This window comes from Ranitomeya imitator, chromosome 4 (assembly GCF_032444005.1).
Source record: "Ranitomeya imitator isolate aRanImi1 chromosome 4, aRanImi1.pri, whole genome shotgun sequence".
In the NCBI taxonomy this organism is placed as follows: domain Eukaryota; kingdom Metazoa; phylum Chordata; class Amphibia; order Anura; family Dendrobatidae; genus Ranitomeya; species Ranitomeya imitator.
In genome coordinates, this window is record NC_091285.1 from 370,231,169 (window position 1) to 370,255,973 (window position 24,805).

Below are 24,805 nucleotides of genomic sequence, written 5' to 3' on the forward strand. Positions count from 1 at the left end.
TACTCATCTCCATCCATTTTCGTCCCCAGATATGTTAATAAATTGAAGCACAGCCGATTAGTGACCACAGCACAACAATAAACACAATAAATCCGCTCACCATGGTCTTCGCCGCACATCATAAAGATCAATGTTATTTGGAGTTCTGCTCTTATTCACCCATGGAGAAGCTAAATGGGGAACAGTAATTAATTTTACAATTATTAGAATGGCAGTTGTTATAATTACAGAGGTACACAAGGTGATTTACAGGGAATAGAAAAAGTTCTTTGTATCTTTTGTAAGCAGAAATTAATTGAAATGAGTGGGTGAGTTTCATACACCCTTAAAACATGGAGTGTTCTCGCAGCAGAAGACCCAACCTGACCGCCAGGGCGTCTAACCGGAGTTAGAGAGAACCTGTCAGTACCATTTCGTAATGTAAAGACATGGCTGTAATGGCGCGGTAACACTGATTACCTTATTTGTGGTTCTTCTTTTATCACCATTTGTAGCTTCCTGACTTACTGAGATGGCTCTAAGGATCAGTTTGTCCATTAAGCCAGCTCACTTCTCCATCAAGGCAGATACAGAGACAGAGAAGGGGGCACATTTTTTTTTTATTAGGCCATATTAGTAGGTTCAATTAATTACTATTTGCAAAAGTTCCTGATTTACCTTTTTTTTTGTTTCCAGATAAGACAACTAAAGGGAAGTCACAAAATAGCAGCTTTTTTGATAGAAGCAGTAGTCAACAAGCAATATGTTATATGCAACATAGCTTGAAAATATCAATACTGTATTGTATATTTACTTAAAGGGAACTTGTCAGCAGCTTTTTGATATGTAATCTGATAACAGTATGATGCAGAGGCAGATATCCTGATTCTTGTGATGTGTCACATTCTGGGCTATGTTTTACAGTTTCAATAAAATCAGTGTTTTATCAGCAGGAGATTATCACTACAGAACAGGGCGTCTCATACCTTCTAGTCCAACCATGTAGCAACCACTGATTAGCAGGTTGGTTTCTGTCAATAAACAGTGCACATAGAAAGCAGCCAATCAGTGGTGTGGGCGGGATTATACAGGGCTCAGCATTCTGTGTGCTATTAGATCTGCTGCGCTGAAGAGAAAACTGGGAATCTATCACATCTATTGTACAAAGTAAACAAAGTGATAAATCACTGTTATCAGGGTCTCTGTCTCTACAGTATAGGGATTCCATAGCAAAAACCTTCACCACAGCCCATCACCGCTGACTGCCAGCTTTCTGCCAATGCACAATGTACACAGAAAGCTGCCAATCAGTGGTTTGGGAAGAGTTGCGCAGATCTCCGCATGCAGAGAACTGTTAGATTTGGAACAGATAAAACAGTGATGTTATCAAAATAGCAGCACACAGCCCAAAAAGTGACACATCACTGGAGTCAGGATCTCTTCCCCTACATCTTGCTACACTTAGATGTAAAGCAAAACTTAGTGACATATTGTATTTAATACGTGAATAATAAAAATAATTTGATATTAAAGTATTTTTGTGGTTTTTATTTAACATGTCCAATTTGATTCAGCTATATGTACTGTATTTTAAAAATATGACTAATAATCTACTCATTAGATTTATTATAGGTACCCATCATAACCAAGAAAGCAAGAAAAATTTTAAACGCAACAGGTAAAATTAAACTAATTGTACCTGTAGTATATAACATTTTCTCAGTTTATATATATATATATATATATATATGCAAAAAATTGCTACATAAATACACTCACTACATTGCATTTTATGTACCTATCCAAACAAGTTCTCACCTATATTATAACCCATAGCAGCAATTTTACAAGATGTCAGCGAGCTAGTTGTCATACGTAGGGTCCCTACAATCAATGGTTGGAGTTAGGGAGTTAGTCCTCCTGACCTCCTCATCTCCTTCTATATTATGATATTCCTACGATACAATCAAAGAATCCAGCACAAAACACTCAACAACCCTCCACTAACACTCTCTCCACCTGGTGTATTCCCCTGGCATCCATTAAGCCTGTGTCTGCTCTTCGGACTACCAGTTGTTAAAGGATTTTCCACTTTTAGAAAATTGGACCCAAACTGATCAGATTACAATAGAAAAACAAATGATATAGTACTCCCCATCCTTGACGCAGCATCAGCGCCACGACGCTGCTCCAGCGACTGTGCTTTGTGTATTAATGATATCATGAGTACAGCACGCATCACCGCTGCTGACAATCAGTTGCTGTTGAAGGCACGTGCCACCAAAATCTCCAAAATCTCAGTCGTTGAATGCAGTGATAATATAGACTGTAGTCCTGATGTCACAGACCAACCAGAATGATAAAATGGACTAATATCAGGGATTTTGCGTTGGTTTGTCTACTTTGAATTTGTGCCTATTGCTGAACTAATGGTGAATTTATTTTCCTACAAGCTGAAAATCCCTATAAAAAAGCTGTTTACGGTGGCATGCAGGGCCGGCGTCAGCACCCGGCACAGCGGGCAAATGCCGGGGCCCTGGGGAGAGAGGGGGGCCCACTTAGCTGTCATAGATACAGCTGGGAGAGCAGAGCAGGAGATAACATGCTCTCTCCCCCCACAAAGTCACTGCTGGCTGCGTTCTCTTAACCCCTATGTGCCAGCTCTGACACAAGCATCTTCTCACTCAGTCAGTGCAGCCAGGCAGGCACACATAGGGGTTAACAGAAGGCAGCCAGTGTGACATTGTGGGCGGAGAGAGCACGTTCTCTGCTCTCCCCCCTGGCTGGCTGCGGACAGTGCTGAAGTTTATCAGGCAGATTCCGGAGCTCCGTCCTACCAGTGCCTGAGTGCAAAGGTATCTTGCAGTTGTGGCTCTGTCTGCTGCTGTCTGTCTCCGCTGCCTAAAAATGTGGGTGATGTCTGGAGGAGCAGCTGGTGGGGTGCAGCCTGTAGCCACCCAGCTCTCCCAGAATACATGCATGCTGCACCAAACCTGCACCAGTGGGGTAGGAAGAAGCTTAACCCCTTCCCATCTGTATGAAGGTTATTGCTGAACCTTAAAGATAACAATCCGACCCGCATAAATGGGGTTAACCAGATGCCAGGAGGGAGGGGAGCTGCTGCCATGGATAAATCTGAGCTGTGGGCTGTAGGTTGGGGCCCCGTGGCCCCAGGCTGGTGACTGGAGGGACTCTGCCCAGTGCTGGCATGTGGGTGATTTCTGCTCCGGAGTCTCAGCTTCTCTCCTCCAGGTCACACTGTGCAGTCACAGCAACATTGGTTGTCTCTGTCCAGGTCCCAGCAGCTGCCACTGCTCCCACCACGGACATGGCATCACTTAACCCTTCCCCTGCAGCCACAGGCAACAAATCCACATTATTCCTTGATTAAATCAGGTTCCAACCCAATAGAGGAGCAGACATTTCCTGCTGCCATTAGGGTCCGGGAGGGGGTGACATTGGCTGCCCTGCTACTCTGTAGTGGGGGGTGACAAGTGTAACATGGGGTAACGATGACGGAGAAATGCACAGGATAATAGTGAGCGCGACAGAGGGCAGTGTATGGTATGGAGCAGTCAGGGGGTGGGCTGCAGGATCCCCCCATACTGTACATGACTGCTCGGGACAGGGAGGCGTTTAATGAGCTTCTAATGACAGGGCACTAATTGGGTCATTAGGGTTTGTGGAAAGGATTCAGCATCAGGTCCCTCATTAATGCCCGAGCCGCCTGTTACTTTGTAGCACAGATCTGTTGGGGCCGCAAAACCAAACAACGTTGTTTATGTAGAAAAGTCTTTGTTTCATGGAAAAACTCAAAACAGAAAAGCACCTCTCCTGTATATATACACTGCACAGCACCTTTCCTCCTGTATATATACACTGCACAGCACCTCTCCTGTATATATACACTGCACAGCACCTTTCCTCCTGTATATATACACTGCACAGCACCTCTCCTGTATATATACACTGCACAGCACCTTTCCTCCTGTATATATACACTGCAGAATCTACAATAGCTGTCACTCATGTAAGAAGTGAAATCTGGCATTGTACTATACATTTCTCTGCCGTATCTGTGCATCATAAATCAGGGTATGTGTTAAAGGGGGGGGCCCACTGAGACTCTTTCGCCCGGGGCCCTCGAAAACCTGGAGCCGGCCCTGGTGGCATGGGTTCAAAGTAAATAGACAAAAGCAAAAATCCCTGATATTAGACAGTCACTTTTATTAATGTGCTTCAAATATATTAGGGTTGTATGTGCGGTCAATTATTTTGATATAAAATCATGGCCAAGACCATTCAGAGAATACAAAATCTACCAGATCAGCGTACATGTGTAATCCTAATGTAGATCACATGCGTAAGATGGGGGAAGGAAAAATGTTAGCCATTTCTCTGCAGGCACTTTAGAAAGACAAATTAGTATTTCAGCACTTATTACTAATTGAAAAAAATAATGTGCTGCATGCAATATTGATTATTAGTTATTATAAGCGTTACAGTGACAATTAAGAATGATCTTTAGTAATATTAATAATCGAAATGACCGCGCTGCACCTATTTCACCATTTAGCCAAACATGCTTTCTGACTTACTAATTGTAATCCCTCTGGACATTTCTTCATAATGGTGTGAACTGTTACGCCAGTTAGCGGAACATGGATCACATAAATTGGATGTAACGTAATATTGAATCCATTTATAGCAATGTATCCTAATCAAGAGATGTTTATTTCATTGTACCGCGGACTGGTTTGCAAAGGGCAGCGGCTTTTAGAAAAAAAGCATGGACTATACTTATGGGAAAAAACCCCAGAAACAAAGCACTTTTTAGAATATCTAAATTATACATTATACTATTGAGAAAAAAATATTGTATTTCTATACCATCATATGTAGTGAAATGAATTTTAATATGTATTTTAGTATATGTTTAATTAACACTCTAAGGCCGGCGTCACACTCGGCGTAAGACAATACGGTCCATAATTTACGGCCGTAATAAGCAGAAAAGTCCCCAAAATAGTGGTCCGTATCTCCTCCGTAGGCAGGGTGTGTCAGCGTATTTTGCACATGGTATCCTCTGTTTGTAATCCGTATGGCATCCGTACTGCGAGATTTTCTCGCAGGCTTGCAAAACAGACATACGGACATACAATGGCTCCATGTGCTAAAAAAATCGTAACAACATATATACTGTCTATATATATATATATCTATAATATAACGCTGGGAGCGTCACTCTGTCCGAAGCCTTTACAGACTGCGCAAGCGCAAGCGCCGGCGCAGTCTGGGCCTCACAGAGTGACGCTCCCAGGAGATCGCGGTATGCGTAAGCACTGAACGCACTCCGCGATCTCCAACAGAGAAGCAGGGACCGCCAGGAGGGTAAGTATGAGCTATATTCACCTGGCCCCGTTCCACCGCTGCGCGCCGCCATCTTCCCGGTCCTCAGCCTGTGACCTTCAGTTCAGAGGGCGCGATGACACGCTTAATGGCGGCGCGCAGTGGTGGAACGGGGCCAGGTGAATATAGTAAGTGCTGGGGGGCCTGAGCTGGCGGCGATACCGGCACCTGACCCCCACAGGGTGCCGGTGTCCCCGCCTGCTCAGGCCCCCCAGCACTCGGCGCCCAGCGACCATAGGTGAGTATGGTATTTTTTTATATATATATTGCAGCAGCATACGTGGCATATACAATGGAGCAGCTTATGGGGCCATAAACCATAATGGAGCATCTTATGAGGCCATAAACCATAATGGAGCAGTGTACGGGGGCATATATTATGGAGCATCTTATGGGGGCCATAAACCTTTATGGAATAGCATACGGGGCGTAAACTATGGAGCATCTTATGGGGGCCATAAACCATAATGGAGCAGTGTACGGGGGCATATACTATGGAGCATCTTATGGGGCCATAAACCATAATGGAGCAGTGTACGGGGGCATATAGTATGGAGCATCTTATGGGGGCCATAAACCTTTATGGAACAGCGTATGGGGCATATACTATGGAGCATCTTATGGGGGCCATAAACCATAATGGAGCAGTGTACCGGGGCATATACAATGGAGCATCTTATGGGGTCATAAACCATAATGGAGCAGTGTACGGGGGCATATACCATGGAGCATCTTATGGGGGCCATAAACCTTTATGGAACAGCGTACGGGGCATACACTATGGAGCATCTTATGGGGGCCATAAACCATAATGGAGCAGTGTACGGGGCATATACTACGGAGCATCTTATGGGGGCCATAAACCATAATGGAGCAGTGTACGGAGGCATATACCATGGAGCATCTTATGGGGGCCATAAACCTTTATGGAACAGCGTACGGGGTGTTATGAAGGCAATCCAGTAACACAGTGTGCAGTAATCAGAGCACATACAGTGATCTGACAATAACCCAAAAACAATAGAACGAGCTCTGAGACGTGGAATCTCTGTAGACCGCAATACCTGAACCTATCCTAAACACAACTAAAGGCAGCTGTGGATTGCGCCTGACACTACCTATGCAACTCGGCACAGCCTGAGGAACTGACTAGCCTGAAGATAGAAATACAAGCCTGACTTGCCTCAGAGAAATACCCCAAAGGAAAAGGCAGCCCCCCACATATAATGACTGTTAGCAAGATGAAAAGACAAAACGTAGGGATGAAATAGATTCAGCAAAGTGAGGCCCGATATTCTAGATAGAGCGAGGATAGCAAAGAGAACTTTGCAGTCTACAAAAAAACCCTAAAGCAAAAAACCACGCAAAGGGGGCAAAAAGACCCACCGTGCCGAACTAACGGCACAGCGGTACACCCTTTGCGTCTCAGAGCTTCCAGCAAAAACGAATAGACAAGCTGGACAGAAAAAACAGCAACAAAAGCAAAGAAGCACTTATCTAAGCAGAGCAGCAGGCCACAGGAAACATCCAGAAGCTCAGATCCAACACTGGAACATTGACAAGGAGCAAGGAAGACAGAATCAGGTGGAGTTAAATAACAAGGCAGCCAACGAGCTCACCAGAACACCTGAGGGAGGAAGCCCAGAAGCTGCAGTACCACTTGTGACCACAGGAGTGAATTCAGCCACAGAATTCACAACAACGGGGCATACACTATGGAGCATCTTATGGGTGCCATAAACCTTTATGGAGCAGTGTACGGTGGCATATATTATGGAGCATCTTATGGGGTCCATAAACCTTTATGGAGCAGTGTACGGGGGCATATACTATGGAGCATCTTATGGGGGCCATCAACCTTTATGGAGCAGTGACGGGGGCATATATTATGGAGCATCTTATGGGGGCCATAAACCTTTATGGAGCAGAGTATGGGGCATATGGATGGGAGCAGCAAATTAAAGAACGGTGGTGCAGGATGGGAGCAGCACATGACAGAACGGGGCGCAGGATGGGAGCAGCACATGACAGAATAGGGCAGCACATGACAGAACGGGGGTGCAGGATGGGAGCAGCACATATCAGAATGGGGGCGCAGGATGGGAGCAGCACATGACAGGATGGGTGCGCAAGATGGAGCAGCACATGACAGGATGGGGACGCAGGATGGGAGCAGCACATGACAGAATAGGGCAGCACATGACAGAACGGGGTTGCAGGATGGGAGCAGCACATGTCAGAAAGGGGGCACAGGATGGAGCAGCACATGACAGGATGGGGACGCAGGATGGGAGCAGCACATGACAGGATGGGGGCGCAGGATGGAGCAGCACATACCAGGATGGAGACCATATACCAATATAAATGCTCGCCACCCGGGCGTAGAACGGGTTCAATAGCTAGTGTATATATATATATGTCAGTAAGACACATATATATATATATATATATATATTAATATTTCATCCAGCGCGAGATAGCTTTAAAGCCAGTAATTCAATTTCCAGCTTTTGCGATCTCCTTCCTAAACCCAACATGATATGAGACATGGTTTACATACAGTAAACCATCTCATATCCCCATTTATTTTGCATAATCCATACTACTATTGGTAGTAGTGTGTATGTGCAAAATTTGGGCTGTCTAGCTATTAAATTAAAGGGTTAAATGGCGGAAAAAATTGGCACAATTTTCTCTGCCAGAGTAGTAAAGCCAGTGACTGAGGGCAGATATTAATAGCCTGGAGAGGGTCCACGGTCATTCGAGGTTACAGTAGTCGAGGCGGGAGATGATGAGGGCATGGACTAGGGTTTTTGCAGATTCTTGGTTAAGGAATGTACGGATCCGTGAAATATTTTTGAGTTGGAGGCGGCAGGAAGTGGACAGGGTTTGGATATGTGGATTGAAGGAGAGATCAGTGTCAAGGATTACCCCAAGACAGCGGGCTTGTGGGACTGGGGAGAGTGGGCAGCCGTTTACTGTAATGGATAGGTTCGTTGGGGAGGTCGTGTGAGATGGGGGAAAGATGATGAATTCTGTTTTGTCCATGTTAAGTTTTAGAAATCTTACCTTCATTCGCGGTGAGGCACCCTCTGCTGGTTGTCCTCATATGACCTCGAGGCTGGGAAAATATTCTGAAAAGTTCCCACGCTCGAGGTCATATGAGGACATCCAGCAGAGGGCGCATCACCACGAATGAAAGTAACTACAGGTCATTGACCTACTTTCCATTCATTCGCTGCGGTTTTTGTTGTGAATTCTGTTGTCGAACTCCCTCCTGTGGTCGTGAATGGTACTTCGGCGAGTTCTGTCCATGGACTCCCTCTGGTGGCTGTGAGTGAAGCTGCTGCTTCTGAGGTTCCTTACACAGGTGACGTGGTTTATCCTTTGGTTGGCTGCTCTATTTAACTCCACTTAGATCGTTACTCCATGCCAGCTACCAATGTTCCTGCATTGGTTCAGTTCGCTCTTGGATCTTTCTGGTGACCTGTCTTCTCCAGCAGAAGCTAAGTTCCTGATAGTTATTATTTGTTCATTGTTTCCTTGTCTAGCTGGTTATCATGATTTTGTCTTGCTAGCTGGAAGCTCTGGGATGCAAAGTGGCATCTCCGTTAGTCGGTGCGGAGGTCTTTTTGCACACTCTGCGTGGTCTTTTGTAGTTTTTTGTGCTGACCGCAAAGATACCTTTCCTATCCTCTGTCTGTTTAGTAAGTCTGGCCTCCCTTTGCTGAAACCTGTTTCATTTCTGCGTTTGTGACTTTCATCTTTACTCACATTCAATATATGTGGGGGGCTGCCTTTTCCTTTGGGGAATTTCTCTGAGGCAAGGTAGGCTTTATTTTCTATCTCTAGGGCTAGCTAGCTCTTAGGCTGTGAAGAGGCGTCTAGGGAGTGTCAGGAACGCTCCACGGCTATTTCTAGTTGTTGTGATAGGATTAGGGCCTGCGGTCTGCAGAGCTCCCACATCCCAGAACTTGTCCTGTGTGAGTTTAACTATCAGGTCGTGCCGGGTGCTCCTAACCACTAGGTCCATAACAGTACAGCTGGCCCAAAGTATTAATGCATCTCAATAGAGGGATAAGAGAAGTTCTGAGACCATTTTTTTTCTTTGCACTGTGTTTTGTCTTTCTTTTCCCCTAAACCTTTGGGTGGTTCAGGACACAGGTGTAGATATGGACCCTGTTAAAGTTCAGGCCATTTATGATTGGACTCAGCAAACATCTGTGAAGAGCCTGCAGAAGTTCCTGGGCTTTGCTAATTTTTACCGTCGCTTCATCGCTAATTTTTCTAGTATTGCTAAACCGTTGACTGATTTGACCAAGAAAGGTGCTGATGTGGTCAATTGGTCCTCTGCGGCTGTAGAGGCTTTTCAGGAGTTGAAGCGTCGTTTTTCTTCTGCCCCTGTGTTGTGCCAGCCAGATATTTCGCTCCCGTTTCAGGTCGAGGTTGATGCTTCTGAGATTGGAGCAGGGGCTGTTTTGTCGCAAAGAAGTTCTGATGGCTCGGTGATGAAACCATGTGCCTTCTTTTCTAGAAAATTCTCCCCTGCTGAGCGCAATTATGATGTTGGCAATCGAGAGTTGTTGGCCATGAAGTGGGCATTCGAGGAGTGGCGATATTGGCTTGAAGGAGCTAAACATCGCGTGGTGGTCTTGACGGATCACAAGAATTTGACTTATCTCGAGTCTGCCAAACGGTTGAATCCTAGACAGGCTCGATGGTCGCTCTTTTTCTCCCGTTTTGATTTTGTGGTTTCATACCTTCCGAGATCTAAGAATGTGAAGGCTGATGCCCTGTCAAGGAGTTTTGTGCCTGACTCTCCGGGTGTTCCGGAGCCGGCGGGTATTCTTAAAGAGGGGGTAATTTTGTCTGCCATCTCCCCTGATTTGCGGCACGTGCTGCAGAAGTTTCAGGCTGATAGACCTGACCGTTGTCCTACGGAGAAACTGTTTGTCCCTGATAGATGGACTAGTAGAGTTATCTCTGAGATTCATTGTTCGGTGTTGGCTGGTCATCCTGGAATCTTTGGTACCAGAGATTTGGTGGCTAGATCCTTTTGGTGGCCTTCTTTGTCACGGGATGTGCGTTCTTTTGTGCAGTCCTGTGGGACTTGTGCTCGGGCTAAGCCCTGCTGTTCTCGTGCCAGTGGGTTGCTTTTGCCCTTGCCGATCCCGAAGAGGCCCTGGACGCATATTTCCATGGATTTTATTTCTGGTCTCCCTGTTTCTCAAAGGATGTCGGTCATTTGGGTGGTTTGTGATCGCTTCTCTAAGATGGTCCATTTGGTACCCTTGTCTAAATTGCCTTCCTCCTCTAATTTGGTGCCATTGTTTTTCCAGCATGTGGTTCGTTTGCATGGCATTCCGGAGAACATCCTCTCGGACAGAGGTTCCCAGTTTGTTTCGAGGTTTTGGCGGTCCTTTTGTGCTAAGATGGGCATTGATTTGTCTTTTTCTTCGGCCTTCCATCCTCAGACTAATGGCCAAACCGAACGAACTAATCAGACTTTGGAAACATATCTGAGATGCTTTGTTTCTGCTGATCAGGATGATTGGGTGTCCTTCTTGCCTTTGGCTGAGTTCGCCCTTAATAATCGGGCCAGCTCGGCTACTTTAGTTTCTCCTTTTTTCTGTAATTCTGGTTTCCATCCTCGTTTCTCTTCAGGGCAGGTTGAGCCTTCGGACTGTCCTGGTGTGGATACGGTGGTGGACAGGTTGCAGCAGATTTGGACTCATGTGTTGGACAATTTGACATTGTCCCAGGAGAAGGCTCAATGTTTCGCTAACCGCCGGCGCTGTGTTGGTCCCCGACTTCGTGTTGGGGATTTGGTTTGGTTGTCATCTCGTCATGTTCCTATGAAGGTTTCCTCTCCTAAGTTTAAGCCTCGTTTCATTGGGCCATATAAGATTTCTGAAGTTCTTAATCCTGTGTCATTTCGTTTGGACCTTCCAGCTTCTTTTGCCATCCATAATATGTTCCATAGGTCGTTGTTGCGGAGATACGTGGCGCCTATGGTTCCCTCCGTTGATCCTCCTGCCCCGGTGTTGGTCGAGGGGGAGTTGGAGTATGTGGTGGAGAAGATTTTGGATTCTCGTGTTTCGAGACGGAAACTCCAGTACCTGGTCAAGTGGAAGAATTATGGTCAAGAAGATAATTCCTGGGTTTTTGCCTCTGATGTTCATGCTGCCGATCTAGTTCGTGCCTTTCATTTGGCTCATCCTGATCGGCCTGGGGGCTCTGGTGAGGGTTCGGTGACCCCTCCTCAAGGGGGGGTACTGTTGTGAATTCTGTTGTCGAACTCCCTCCTGTGGTCGTGAATGGTACTTCGGCGAGTTCTGTCCATGGACTCCCTCTGGTGGCTGTGAGTGAAGCTGCTGCTTCTGAGGTTCCTTACACAGGTGACGTGGTTTATCCTTTGGTTGGCTGCTCTATTTAACTCCACTTAGATCGTTTCTCCATGCCAGCTACCAATGTTCCTGCATTGGTTCAGTTCGCTCTTGGATCTTTCTGGTGACCTGTCTTCTCCAGCAGAAGCTAAGTTCCTGATAGTTATTATTTGTTCATTGTTTCCTTGTCCAGCTGGTTATCATGATTTTGTCTTGCTAGCTGGAAGCTCTGGGATGCAGAGTGGCATCTCCGCACCGTTAGTCGGTGCGGAGGTCTTTTTGCACACTCTGCGTGGTCTTTTGTAGTTTTTTGTGCTGACCGCAAAGATACCTTTCCTATCCTCTGCCTGTTTAGTAAGTCTGGCCTCCCTTTGCTGAAACCTGTTTCATTTCTGCGTTTGTAACTTTCATCTTTACTCACAGTCAATATATGTGGGGGGCTGCCTTTTCCTTTGGGGAATTTCTCTGAGGCAAGGTAGGCTTTATTTTCTATCTCTAGGGCTAGCTAGTTCTTAGGCTGTGAAGAGGCGTCTAGGGAGTGTCAGGAACGCTCCACGGCTATTTCTAGTTGTTGTGATAGGATTAGGGCCTGCGGCCAGCAGAGCTCCCACATCCCAGAGCTTGTCCTGTGTGAGTTTAACTATCAGGTCGTGCCGGGTGTTCCTAACCACCAGGCCCATAACAGGTTTTAAAGGCAGGAGCACAGCTGCATTATAGCAGAGCTCCTGCCTGTAAAATAATTTAACCCCTTCAGATGGATTAACATCGTGGGACATATCGACGGAAGGTATGGGATATTGTTGGTTTATTATTTTTAATTTGTTACAGGTCGAGGGTCTTCAGGTGGATTGAGAGTGGAATAAAATATTACAACAACCTGTGTGTTTATTTCATTAAAATACTTTGCAATTTTGTGTGTGTGTTTTTTTAACCATTTCATGCTATTGGAATAATAATGGATAGGTGTCATAATTGACACCTCTCCATTATTAATCTGGCTTAATGTCACCTCACAATAGCAAGGTGACATTAACCCTTCATTACCCCACATCCCACCACTACATGGGAATGGGAAGAGAGTGGCCAAGTGCCAGAATAAGGGGCATCTTCAAGATGTGCCTTTTCTGGGGTGGCTGGGGGTAGATGTTTTTAGCCAGGGGGGGGGGGGCAATAACCATGGACCCTCTCCAGGCTATTAATATCTGCCCTCAGTCACTGTCTTTACTACTCTGGCGGAGAAAATTGCGCGGGAGCCCACACCAATTTTTTCCGCCATTTAACCCTTTAATTTAATAGCTAGAGCGCCCAAATTTTGCACATACACACTACTAACATTAGTAGTGTGGATTATGCAAAAAAAATGGGGATATGAGATGGTTTACTGTATGTAAACCATGTCTCATATCATGTCGGGTTTAAGAAGGAGATAGCAAAAGCCGGCAATTGAAATACCGGCTTTTAAGCTATCTAGCGCTGTATGAAATATTAATATATATACATATATGTGTCTCAATGATATATACCTATTCTATGTGTACACATTTATTCTACCTATTCTATTGTAAGCTGTCAGTGTCATTTTACTGTACACCGCACTGAATTGCTGGCTTTTCTCTCTAACACCGCTGCGTATTACTCGCAAGTCACACTGCTGGTCCGTGTGTAATCCGTATTTTTCTCGCCCCATAGACTTTCATTGGCGTATTTTTTACGCAATACGGTGACAAACGCAGCATGCTGCGATTTTCTACGGCCGTAGAAAGCCGTATAATACGGATGCGTAATATATGGCTGATAAGACATGACCCATTGAAAATCATTGGGCCGTATGTAATGCGTGTTTTACGGATGTACTTTATGCGCTCATATGTCCTGTGAGGCAGTGACCCCTGTTACAGCTAGGGGGCGTTGTATGTGCTCTCCAGAAGGTGCAAGGAAGCGTAGTGAAGCCATGAGGGCGTACTGCAGACACAGCTGTGGCTGTAATTAGAATAGTGAAGCAGTGACTGATTAAAAAGCCCTGTAGTACTGGGGGAAGGGGGTCAGTGTGTTCTTGGAAGCAGACAGGGCAGTTGTCTGCAGAGCTCTCTCTGTGTGGAGCAGCACAGGGGCTAAAGGAACCAGAGAGACTGACACCCTGCGTCTTCGGCTGTCTTACGTGTACCCGGCTGCACTCCAGAGGATAAAGAGTGCAGTGCACTGAGTGAGTACAGAGACTTGTTACCGGCGTGTGGTCACCCAGGGAAACTGGACAGAGTGAAGTTCGGCCTGTGTATTGACTGGGTCATATAGCCATGCACTATTAATGGACTGTATGAAGAAGCTGAATACTATGTTGACTGTGTGAAGTAACACAATAAAAGAACGTTTTATTTGAACTTGCTTAGGTCACTGCCGTTTCACTGTGTATGGTCCTACCGCTGCATCACAGTCCATAAAACTTGCTAGTGTGACGCCGGCCTTACATACTCAATTCCAGTCTTCCGGTACATGTAACCCCAAGTGGCAAAATTTAACAGAGCCTTATTTCGTTTTTGCGGTACTGTTTCTCTCCCCTTCTTCCCAAAGCCATAACTTTTTTATTTTTCTGTCAATATGGCCATATGAGAGCTTGTTTTTTGTGGAATAAGATGTACTTTTGACCAACACCATTGGTTTTACCATATCCTGTACTGGAAAATGTGAAAAAATTTCAAGTGTGGTGAAATTGTAAAATAAAAAGTGCAATTCCACAACTATTTTGGGGATTTCTTTTACCATGTTCACCAAATGGCAAAACTGACCTGCCATTATGATTCTACAGGTCATTGAGAGTTAATAGACACCAAATATGTCTAGCTTCTTTTTTAGTTAAGTGGTGAAAAAAAGAATTAAAAAATAAAAAATGTGTCACTTTCCGAGACCCGTGGCGTCTAAATTTATCAGGATCTGGGGCCAGGTGAGGGCTTTTTTTTTGAGTGCCGAGTTGACGTTTTCAATCATACCATTTTGGTGTGTATATGATCTTTAGATTTTAATGCAATGTTGCGTTTACCAAAAAAAATGTAATTCTGAGGTTTTGACTTTTTTTCGCTACGTCATTTACCAATTGGATTAATTCTTTTGATAGCTTGATAGAGCGGGTGATTCTGAATGCGATGATACCAATTTTGTGTACGTTTGATTTTTTTTTTTTAATTGTTTTATTTGGAACGGGGTGAAAGGGGGGTGATTTGACTATATATATATTTTTTTTTTTTTATATTTAAAATTTGTTTTTAAAAACTTTTTGCATGCTTCAATAGTCTTCATGGAAGCTACAATTGTCCGATCGCCTCTGCTACACATAGGCGATGATCAGATCACCAGTGTTTAGGAGAAATGCTCACTTGCTGTGAGCACTGACCACCGTGTGGCACTCATAGCAAGCCAGCTATGTCAACCATAGAGGTCTCACATGACGATCACGTGACATGGTCACCAATGAGTGGGATATCCAGCACGCTTCCGATAAGCGAGAGTTAAATGTCACTGTTAAAGATTGACAACAGCATTTAACAGGTTAACAGCCGCGGGTGGATTGCAAGTCCACCCTTGGCTGTTAGAGGCATATGTCAGCTTTTTCAAAACAGCTGACATGTGCTGGGAAAGATGTGGGATCTGCGCCGGAGCCTACATCAAAGGGGACACACGACATGTGCTGTACATGGACAGCACATGTCGTGAAAGAGTTAAAGATATCCCAGATAAAGAATAACTTGGCATTTCATCATCTGCTGATAATCAGCTTATTATCCATATCTATCAAAAGAGCCCTGAAAATATGAACACTTTAGAAAAAGTTGAGGAACACTGATTTAAACAGCCCATGGCCCTCATGTAGTATGAACAAATCTTTCCTGCTTCTGTGGGAACCCCATTACACAGCAAAACATAAAATATCTCACCTGCTTGAATTTAGATTTAGGGATTTTGGAAGGGAGTGATTTATATTCGCTGACTCTATTTATTTTTTATACTCTTACTGTTTGTATTATCGATCTAATCCTGATTAGTACAATGTCCTCTATTATTGACAATGCCATCGTATTGCATGTGTGCTAGATGTGTGCACATTGAGTGATATTTGGAAGCCAAGATTCTAGACTTAAATGAGCAACTTGCAAAACTGATATCTATTGTTAATTTGGAAAGGAGTTTGATGCTCATTGACCAAGATCCTGTGGTAGATGTGGGGGAGACTGATAGCATGGTGGGGCAGAACAATGAGCAGCTATTTGGGTGACAAAAGTTGGGGAAAAGGAATAGTATTAGGGAGGATAATCCTGATTTGGCACAACCCAAGAAGTTAGCAAAGCAGGAATATGGGGGTGACAACAGTGTAATGACCAGAGGTCCGAATAAGATCCAGTGAGTCACAAACCAAGACCAAGGCAGAAATCTCCAACGGTATTTACTCAAAGGCAAATTAATCAAGGTAATATGGAGAATATTAAGGCAGATGCACCCCAAAGATGCACTAATTCAGCAGCAGCTGAAATCACTGTGCCACTCAAAGGTCTCCTGAGAACTGTGTACTACAACAGACTAGTAAGAAATTTACCTAACAGGCAACTAAAAACAGGAACAAGTGTAAATTGAATGTAGTGTTATTAAGGGAGCCCCTGGAATGGCACATTGAGTATAACTTACACAACTCTAATATAAGATACACCTCTAAAGTAACAACTTAACACTCTGAGCAGAGATACCCGGGTATCTATAACTATGGTACCGTATCCTGAGATGGATTTCCTCTCAGGCAGGAATCCGCAGAGGCTGTAGCCAGTTTATATCTTCAGCGCCAATAAGTTACAGCAAGCTCCTCTTGTCTTGTCGGCCGATGCCGAGCCCAAACGCCGGGGACTTAGTTAGTGGTCTCACGATGTAGTCTCTGCTTCTGTAGCTCCTAGGAATGCTTCCACGACAATCCGTCCGTCTCTGTATCAGGAGTCTGTCCAGACTTGTTTCTCCACTCAATGCACAGGGAATCCACAGACTTCCAAATTCATACTGGGTTCTTAGCAAAGTCTCCGTCTTTTCTTAGATAAAGCGTTAGCTCCTCTCCAGGAAACGTTAGCAACACAAGTCTCTCACAGAGTTAAACAAAAGGTTAGCTCTTCTCCAGGGGAACGTTAGCAACAAAAAGTCTCTCAAAAGCTTCTTTTCCTCCAAAAACACTTGCAGTAAATCCACACAGTCTCTTTTTAAGATCTCACAGCAGCCTCTCCTTTTCTTCCCGCCTTTTCTCTCTCAGCTCTCACTTCCTACTTTCACTTTACACTCGAGACACTAGACCCCACCCCGCAGCACACATTGTCTCTGGGAGGTCTGTCCTCTGCTGCAACAGGCAAAAACCACAGGGTCCTAGTGCCCTCTCAGTGGGACTACAGTTCACCCTCTTACATGCCACCCCACTAGAGGTTGGCGTCCTCGACATACCTTCCCACTCAAATTCATCTTGAGCATATCGCTGAGGCGGTATTCCTGCCGTAGATTGTGTAGTTCTCCTGAGTCCTACATCAACAGGTGCGACCTTAGAGGGAGCTAGAGTCTCTTCCGTGGTCGTGTTAGTGGGCGTAAGTGGAGTTGTCTCCTCCTGCGGCTCGATGTCCTGTGATACAGCGTCAGGACCAAGCAGTTGACCTGATGCACTCTCCTCAACAACATCCTCCATATCCCCAACATTCTCATCACCCGAGGCCAGATCGGTCACAGGGGGCAAATAAGCAGGCGCAGGAGTAAGCACACCATCAAACTCAAGATCATTCAGAGCTTCCGCCCCTTGGAACATGGCCTCTGGCTCTAGGGGGGTAGGCGCCGAATCTTCAAACCAGCACCGTTGTAACATGTTATGATGCAAATTACGGGTTGGCCCCCCTGTCCCCACCGGTTCGACCTCGTACACTGGAATCTCAGGGTTCACCTGTTTTTTTTTATCAGATACGGTATCGCCTCCCATCGGTCACTCAGCTTTCCTGACCGTCATTTTGTCCTCACCAACACTCTGTCCCCCGGAGAGAACAGCTCTGTTTGAACAGGTCGCGTGTCCTTATGGACCACCTGTCGAAGGCGGTCGCCCACCACCTGATGCACCACCCTCAACCGCCGCCGATGCTCTCGTACCCACTCGGATGCAGTCCGAAGGGGGGCGGAGGAGGGATCTGGCATGTTCAAATCCTCAATGTCTCGGCCAGGTCTACCAAACATCAACATGTGTGGTGAGTAACCAGTAGTACTGTGCACCCTGTTATTGTAAGCCCACATCAATTCGGGGAGATACTCAGGCCAGCATGTCTGTTGCTGACTCTCTAAGGACCTCAACATTTGCAACAGGGTCCGATTAAAACGCTCACACGCCCCGTTACCCTGAGGGTGGTAAGGCGTTGTTCTCGACTGCTCGATACCATAGAGCTGGTGCAACTCTTTCATCAGCGTCCCCTGAAAGCAGGCCCCTTGATCTGAATGTATTCTCTGCGGACACCCGAACACTTGGAAGAAATGTCGGCACACTGCCTCAGCCGCCGACTTGGCCGTCTGATCTCTTGTCGGCAACGCTACAGCATACTTGGTAAAGTGATCTGTCATCACCAGGCAATAGGAGTACCCTGACGTAGAGTACCCTATCAACACGTAGTCAATCATGAGTAGCTCCAGTGGAACTGAAGTCTTAATAGACTGTGTGGGAGCCCGCTGCTCAGGGCTTTTGTTGAGCCCACAAATTCGGCACTGCCGACACGCGTCGGCCACCATCCCTCCCAACTCAGGGCAGTAGAGGACTCGCTGCAACCACTGAAGTGTCTTTTCACTTCCAAAATGGGCCCCCTTCTCATGCGCCTCACGAGCGACCACTGGCCCCATCCCCACAGGAATTATCAGTTGGTACCGATGCTGCAGCTCCGATGGCAGGTACACCTTACGATACAAAAGACCTTGCTCCACACACAATTTATCCCATTGTCGAAGGAGTTTCATTCCTTCCATGGACAACTGAGCCTTGTCCTCTGCACTGGGCCAGGCCTTGTTTTGTACCCAACGGCGCACAAGTGCAATGTCCGGACACTCATCCTGGACTCTTGTCCAATCTGAGGGTGTTTTACCCAGGACACAGGGCATCCCGGTGGCCACCCCACTTGAGTGTACCACACTTTGGAAAATAGGTATCTGCCCCAAAGCTGGAGTTTCAGTATCCTCAAGTTGTTCGTCAACATCTTCCCCGGATGACCCAAGGGGCACCCTTGACAATGCATCTGCATTGCCGTTCTCTCGACCAGAGCGAAATTTAATGCGGTAATTGAACTTGGCCAGTCTGGCGACCCACCGCTGCTCCAACGCCCCCAGTTTTGCATTCTCTAAGTGAGCTAGCGGGTTGTTATCTGTCATGACTAGCACCTCAGCTCCTGTTAGATACTCGGCGAAGCGTTCTGTCATTGCCCACACCAGGGCCAGCAATTCCAGCCGGAATGAGCTGTAGTTAGCCGGATTTCGCTCGGAGTCTCTTAAAGATCTGCTGCCATAATCACTCGTTCTCGGCCGTCCTGCACCTGTGCTAGTACTGCCCCCAACCCATGAAGACTACCATCGGTATACAACAAAAAAGGGGTGTCAAACCGGGCGTAGGCCAGCAATGGGGCACTCGTTAGGGCGGTTTTCATTCCATCAAATGCCTTTTTCTGTAGGGGCCCCCATGGAATGATGCGATTTCGAGGACCCAGCGCTGTCCCTCTCAAAAGTTCATTCAAGGGACTCACCACTTGTGAGAATTTAGGCACAAACCGCCGATAGTATCCTGCTAGGCCCAGGAAGGCCCGTACTTCTCGCAGATCACAAGGAGGTGGCCACTCTTGTACCGCCTTAATCTTACTGGCTAAAGGTAGTACCCCGTCCGGGGTCACCAGATGCCCCAAATATTCAAATATTCAATCTGGTTTCGTAACAGTTGACATTTTTTTGGCTTTATTTTCAGGCCGTAGCTCTTGAGCCGCCGGAGAACTTGACGCAGCTTCTCCAGATGATCTTCAAATGAGGTTCCGAACACCACAATGTCGTCTAGATATATCAGGACTGATTCAAAATTTAGATCGCCCAAGCAATGTTCCATCAGGCGTTGGAAGGTTCCTGGGGCGGTAGCGAGGCCAAAGGGCATCCGGTTGAACTCAAAGAGCCCCATTGGCAAGACAAACGCCGTCTTGGCCCGATCTTTTTCAGCCATTGGGACCTGCCAGTACCCGCTTGCCAAATCCAACGTTGAGAAATACTTGGCCCGACCCAGGGCCGACAGGGATTCTTCAATACGGGGTAAAGGATGTTATGCTGTGCTATCAGGCAACACAGTGTGCAGTAATCAGCGCACATACAGTGATATGGCAATAACCCAAAAACAATAGAACAAGCTCTGAGACGTGGAATCTCTGTAGACCGCAATACCTGAACCTATCCTCACACAACTAAAAGCAGCAGTGGATTGCGCCTAACACTACCTATGCAACTCGGCACTGCCTGAGGAGCTGACTAGCCTGAAGATAGAAATACAAGCCTGACTTGCCTCAGAGAAATACCCCAAAGGAATAGGCAGCCCCCCACATATAATGACTGTTAGCAAGATGAAAAGACAAAACGTAGGAATGAAATAGATTCAGCAAAGTGAGGCCCGATATTCTAGACAGAGCGAGGATAGCAAAGAGAACTATGCAGTCTACAAAAAACCCTAAAGCAAAACCACGCAAAGGGAGGCAAAAAGACCCACCGTGCCGAACTAACGGCACGGCGGTGCACCCTTTGCGTCTCAGAGCTTCCAGCAAAAGAGAATAGCACAGCTGGACAGAAAAAACGGAAACAAAAACAAAGTAACACTTATCTAGCAGAGCAGCAGGCCACAGGAAAGATGCAGTAGCTCAGATCCAACACTGGAACATTGACAAGGAGCAAGGAAGACAGACTCAGGTGGAGTTAAATAGCAAGGCAGCCAACGAGCTCACCAAAACACCTGAGGGAGGAAGCCCAGAGGCTGCAATACCACTTGTGACCACAGGAGTGAATTCAGCCACAGAATTCACAACAGTACCCCCCCCCCTTGAGGAGGGGTCACCGAACCCTCACCAGAACCCCCAGGCCGACCAGGATGAGCCACATGAAAGGCACGAACAAGATCTGGGGCATGGACATCAGAGGCAAAAACCCAGGAATTATCCTCCTGAGCATAACCCTTCCATTTGACCAGATACTGGAGTTTCCGTCTAGAGACACGAGAATCCAAAATTTTCTCCACAATATACTCCAATTCCCCCTCCACCAAAACAGGGGCAGGAGGCTCCACAGATGGAACCATAGGTGCCATGTATCTTCTCAACAACGACCTATGGAATACATTATGTATGGAAAAGGAGTCTGGGAGGGTCAGACGAAAAGACACCGGATTGAGAATCTCAGAAATCCTATACGGACCAATAAAACGAGGTTTAAATTTAGGAGAGGAAACCTTCATAGGAATATGACGAGAAGATAACCAAACCAGATCCCCAACACGAAGTCGGGGACCCACACGGCGTCTACGATTAGCGAAAAGCTGAGCCTTCTCCTGGGACAAGGTCAAATTGTCCACTACCTGAGTCCAGATCTGCTGCAACCTGTCCACCACAGAATCCACACCAGGACAGTCCGAAGACTCAACCTGTCCTGAAGAGAAACGAGGATGGAACCCAGAATTGCAGAAAAATGGAGAGACCAAGGTAGCCGAGCTGGCCCGATTATTAAGGGCGAACTCAGCCAACGGCAAAAATGACACCCAATCATCCTGGTCAGCAGAAACAAAACATCTCAGATATGTTTCCAAGGTCTGATTGGTTCGTTTGGTCTGGCCATTAGTCTGAGGATGGAAGGCCGAGGAAAAAGATAGATCAATGCCCATCCTACCACAAAAGGCTCGCCAAAACCTTGAAACAAACTGGGAACCTCTGTCAGAAACAATATTCTCAGGAATGCCATGCAAATGAACCACATGCTGGAAGAACAAAGACACCAAATCAGAGGAGGAAGGCAATTTAACCAAGGGCACCAGATGGACCATTTTAGAAAAGCGATCACAGACCACCCAAATGACCGACATCTTTTGAGAAACGGGAAGGTCAGAAATGAAATCCATCGAAATATGTGTCCAAGGCCTCTTCGGGACCGGCAAGGGCAAAAGCAACCCACTGGCACGTGAACAGCAGGGCTTAGCCCTAGCACAAATCCCACAGGACTGCACAAAAGCACGCACATCCCGTGACAGAGATGGCCACCAGAAGGATCTAGCCACTAACTCTCTGGTACCAAAGATTCCTGGATGACCAGCCAGCACCGAACAATGAAGTTCAGAGATAACTTTACTAGTCCACCTATCAGGGACGAACAGTTTCTCGGCCGGACAACGATCAGGTTTATTAGCCTGAAATTTCTGCAACACTCTCCGCAAATCAGGAGAGATGGCAGACACAATGACTCCTTCCTTGAGGATACTCGCCGGCTCAGATAACCCCGGAGAGTCGGGCACAAAACTCCTAGACAGAGCATCCGCCTTCACATTTTTAGAGCCCGGAAGGTACGAAATCACAAAATCAAAACGAGCAAAAAATAACGACCAAAGGGCCTGTCTAGGATTCAAGCGCTTGGCAGACTCGAGATAAGTAAGATTCTTATGATCAGTCAATACCACCACGCGATGCTTAGCTCCCTCAAGCCAATGACGCCACTCCTCGAATGCCCACTTCATGGCCAGCAACTCTCGGTTGCCCACATCATAATTACGCTCAGCAGCAGAAAATTTCCTGGAAAAGAAAGCACATGGTTTCAACACTGAGCAACCAGAACCTCTCTGTGACAAAACCGCCCCTGCTCCAATCTCAGAAGCCTCAACCTCGACCTGGAACGGAAGAGAAACATCTGGTTGACACAACACAGGGGCACAGCAAAAACGACGCTTCAACTCCTGAAAAGCTTCCACAGCAGCAGAAGACCAATCAACCAAATCAGCACCCTTCTTGGTCAATGGTCTGGCAATGCTAGAAAAATTACAGATGAAGCGACGATAAAAATTAGCAAAGCCCAGGAATTTCTGCAGACTTTTCAGAGATGTCGGCTGAGTCCAATCCTGGATGGCCTGGACCTTAACCGGATCCATCTCGATAGTAGAAGGGGAAAAGATGAACCCCAAAAATGAAACTTTCTGCACACCGAAGAGACACTTTGATCCCTTCACGAACAAGGAATTAGCACGCAGTACCTGGAAAACCATTCTGACTTGCTTCACATGAGACTCCCAATCATCAGAGAAGATCAAAATGTCATCCAAGTAAACAATCAGGAATTTATCCAGATACTCACGGAAAATGTCATGCATAAAAGACTGAAAAACAGATGGAGCATTGGCAAGTCCGAACGGCATCACCAGATACTCAAAATGACCCTCGGGCGTATTAAATGCCGTTTTCCATTCATCTCCCTGCCTGATTCTCACCAGATTATACGCACCACGAAGATCAATCTTAGTAAACCAACTAGCCCCCTTAATCCGAGCAAACAAGTCAGATATCAATGGCAAGGGATACTGAAACTTAACAGTGATCTTATTAAGAAGGCGGTAATCAATACACGGTCTTAGCGAACCATCCTTTTTGGCTACAAAAAAGAACCCTGCTCCCAATGGTGATGACGATGGGCGAATATGTCCCTTCTCCAGGGATTCTTTCACATAACTGCGCATAGCGGTGTGTTCAGGCACGGATAAATTAAATAATCGACCTTTAGGGAATTTACTACCAGGAATCAAATTGATAGCACAATCACAATTCCTATGCGGAGGTAGGGCATCAGACTTGGGCTCTTCAAATACATCCTGAAAGTCAGACAAGAACTCTGGGATGTCAGAAGGAATGGATGACGAAATAGACAAAAATGGAACATCACCATGTACTCCCTGACAACCCCAGCTGGTTACCGACATAGAGTTCCAATCAAATACTGGATTATGGGTTTGTAGCCATGGCAACCCCAACACGACCACATCATGCAGATTATGCAGTAAAAAACAAAATCCAGCTCACCATACCGACATTCCCAAGAGCTCGGAGCACGGAGATTATGCAGTACCAGAAAGCGAATAACTTCCTGATGTGCAGGAGCCATGCACATGGTCAGCTGGGCCCAGTACTGAGGCTTATTCTTGGCCAAAGGTGTAGCATCAATTCCTCTCAACGGAATAGGACACCGCAAAGGCTCCAAGAAAAATCCACAACGTTTAGCATAATCCAAATCCATGAGATTCAGGGCAGCGCCTGAATCCACAAACGCCATGACAGAATACGATGACAAAGAGCATATCAAGGTAATGGACAGAAGGAATTTGGACTGTACAGTACCAATGACGGCAGAGCTATCGAACCGCCTAGTGCGCTTAGGACAATTAGAAATAGCATGAGTAGAATCACCACAGTAGAAACACAGCCTGTTCAGACGTCTGTGTTCTTGCCGTTCAACTTTAGTCATAGTCCTGTCGCACTGCATAGGCTCAGGTTTACTCTCAGACAATACCGCCAGATGGTGCACAGATTTACGCTCGCGCAAGCGACGACCGATCTGAATGGCCAAGGACATAGACTCATTCAAACCAGCAGGCATAGGAAATCCCACCATGACATCCTTAAGAGCTTCAGAGAGACCCTTTCTGAACCAAGCCGCCAGTGCAGATTCATTCCACAGAGTGAGTACTGACCACTTCCTAAATTTCTGACAATATACTTCTACATCATCCTGACCCTGGCATAAAGCCAGCAAATTTTTCTCAGCCTGATCCACTGAATTAGGCTCATCGTAAAGCAATCCAAGCGCCTGGAAAAACGCATCAACATTACTCAATGCAGGGTCTCCTGGCGCAAGAGAAAACGCCCAGTCCTGTGGGTCGCCGCGCAAAAAAGAAATAATAATCAAAACCTGTTGAATAGGATTACCAGAAGAATGAGGTTTCAAGGCCAGAAATA

The 24,805-nt window shown here is 46.2% G+C and overlaps 1 protein-coding gene across 4 annotated transcripts in view; it reads right to left on the reverse strand.

The window, feature by feature from the left end:
• CACNA2D1 (calcium voltage-gated channel auxiliary subunit alpha2delta 1) overlaps nucleotides 1-24,805 on the reverse strand; it is a 1,366,870-nt gene that overhangs the window by 420,995 nt on the left and 921,070 nt on the right. For all 4 annotated transcript variants that reach the window (XM_069765154.1, XM_069765155.1, XM_069765153.1 and 1 more), the window contains exon 8: nucleotides 101-170. In XM_069765154.1, coding sequence (XP_069621255.1) covers nucleotides 101-170 — 70 coding nt within the window. The remainder of the gene's footprint in view (nucleotides 1-100; nucleotides 171-24,805) is intronic.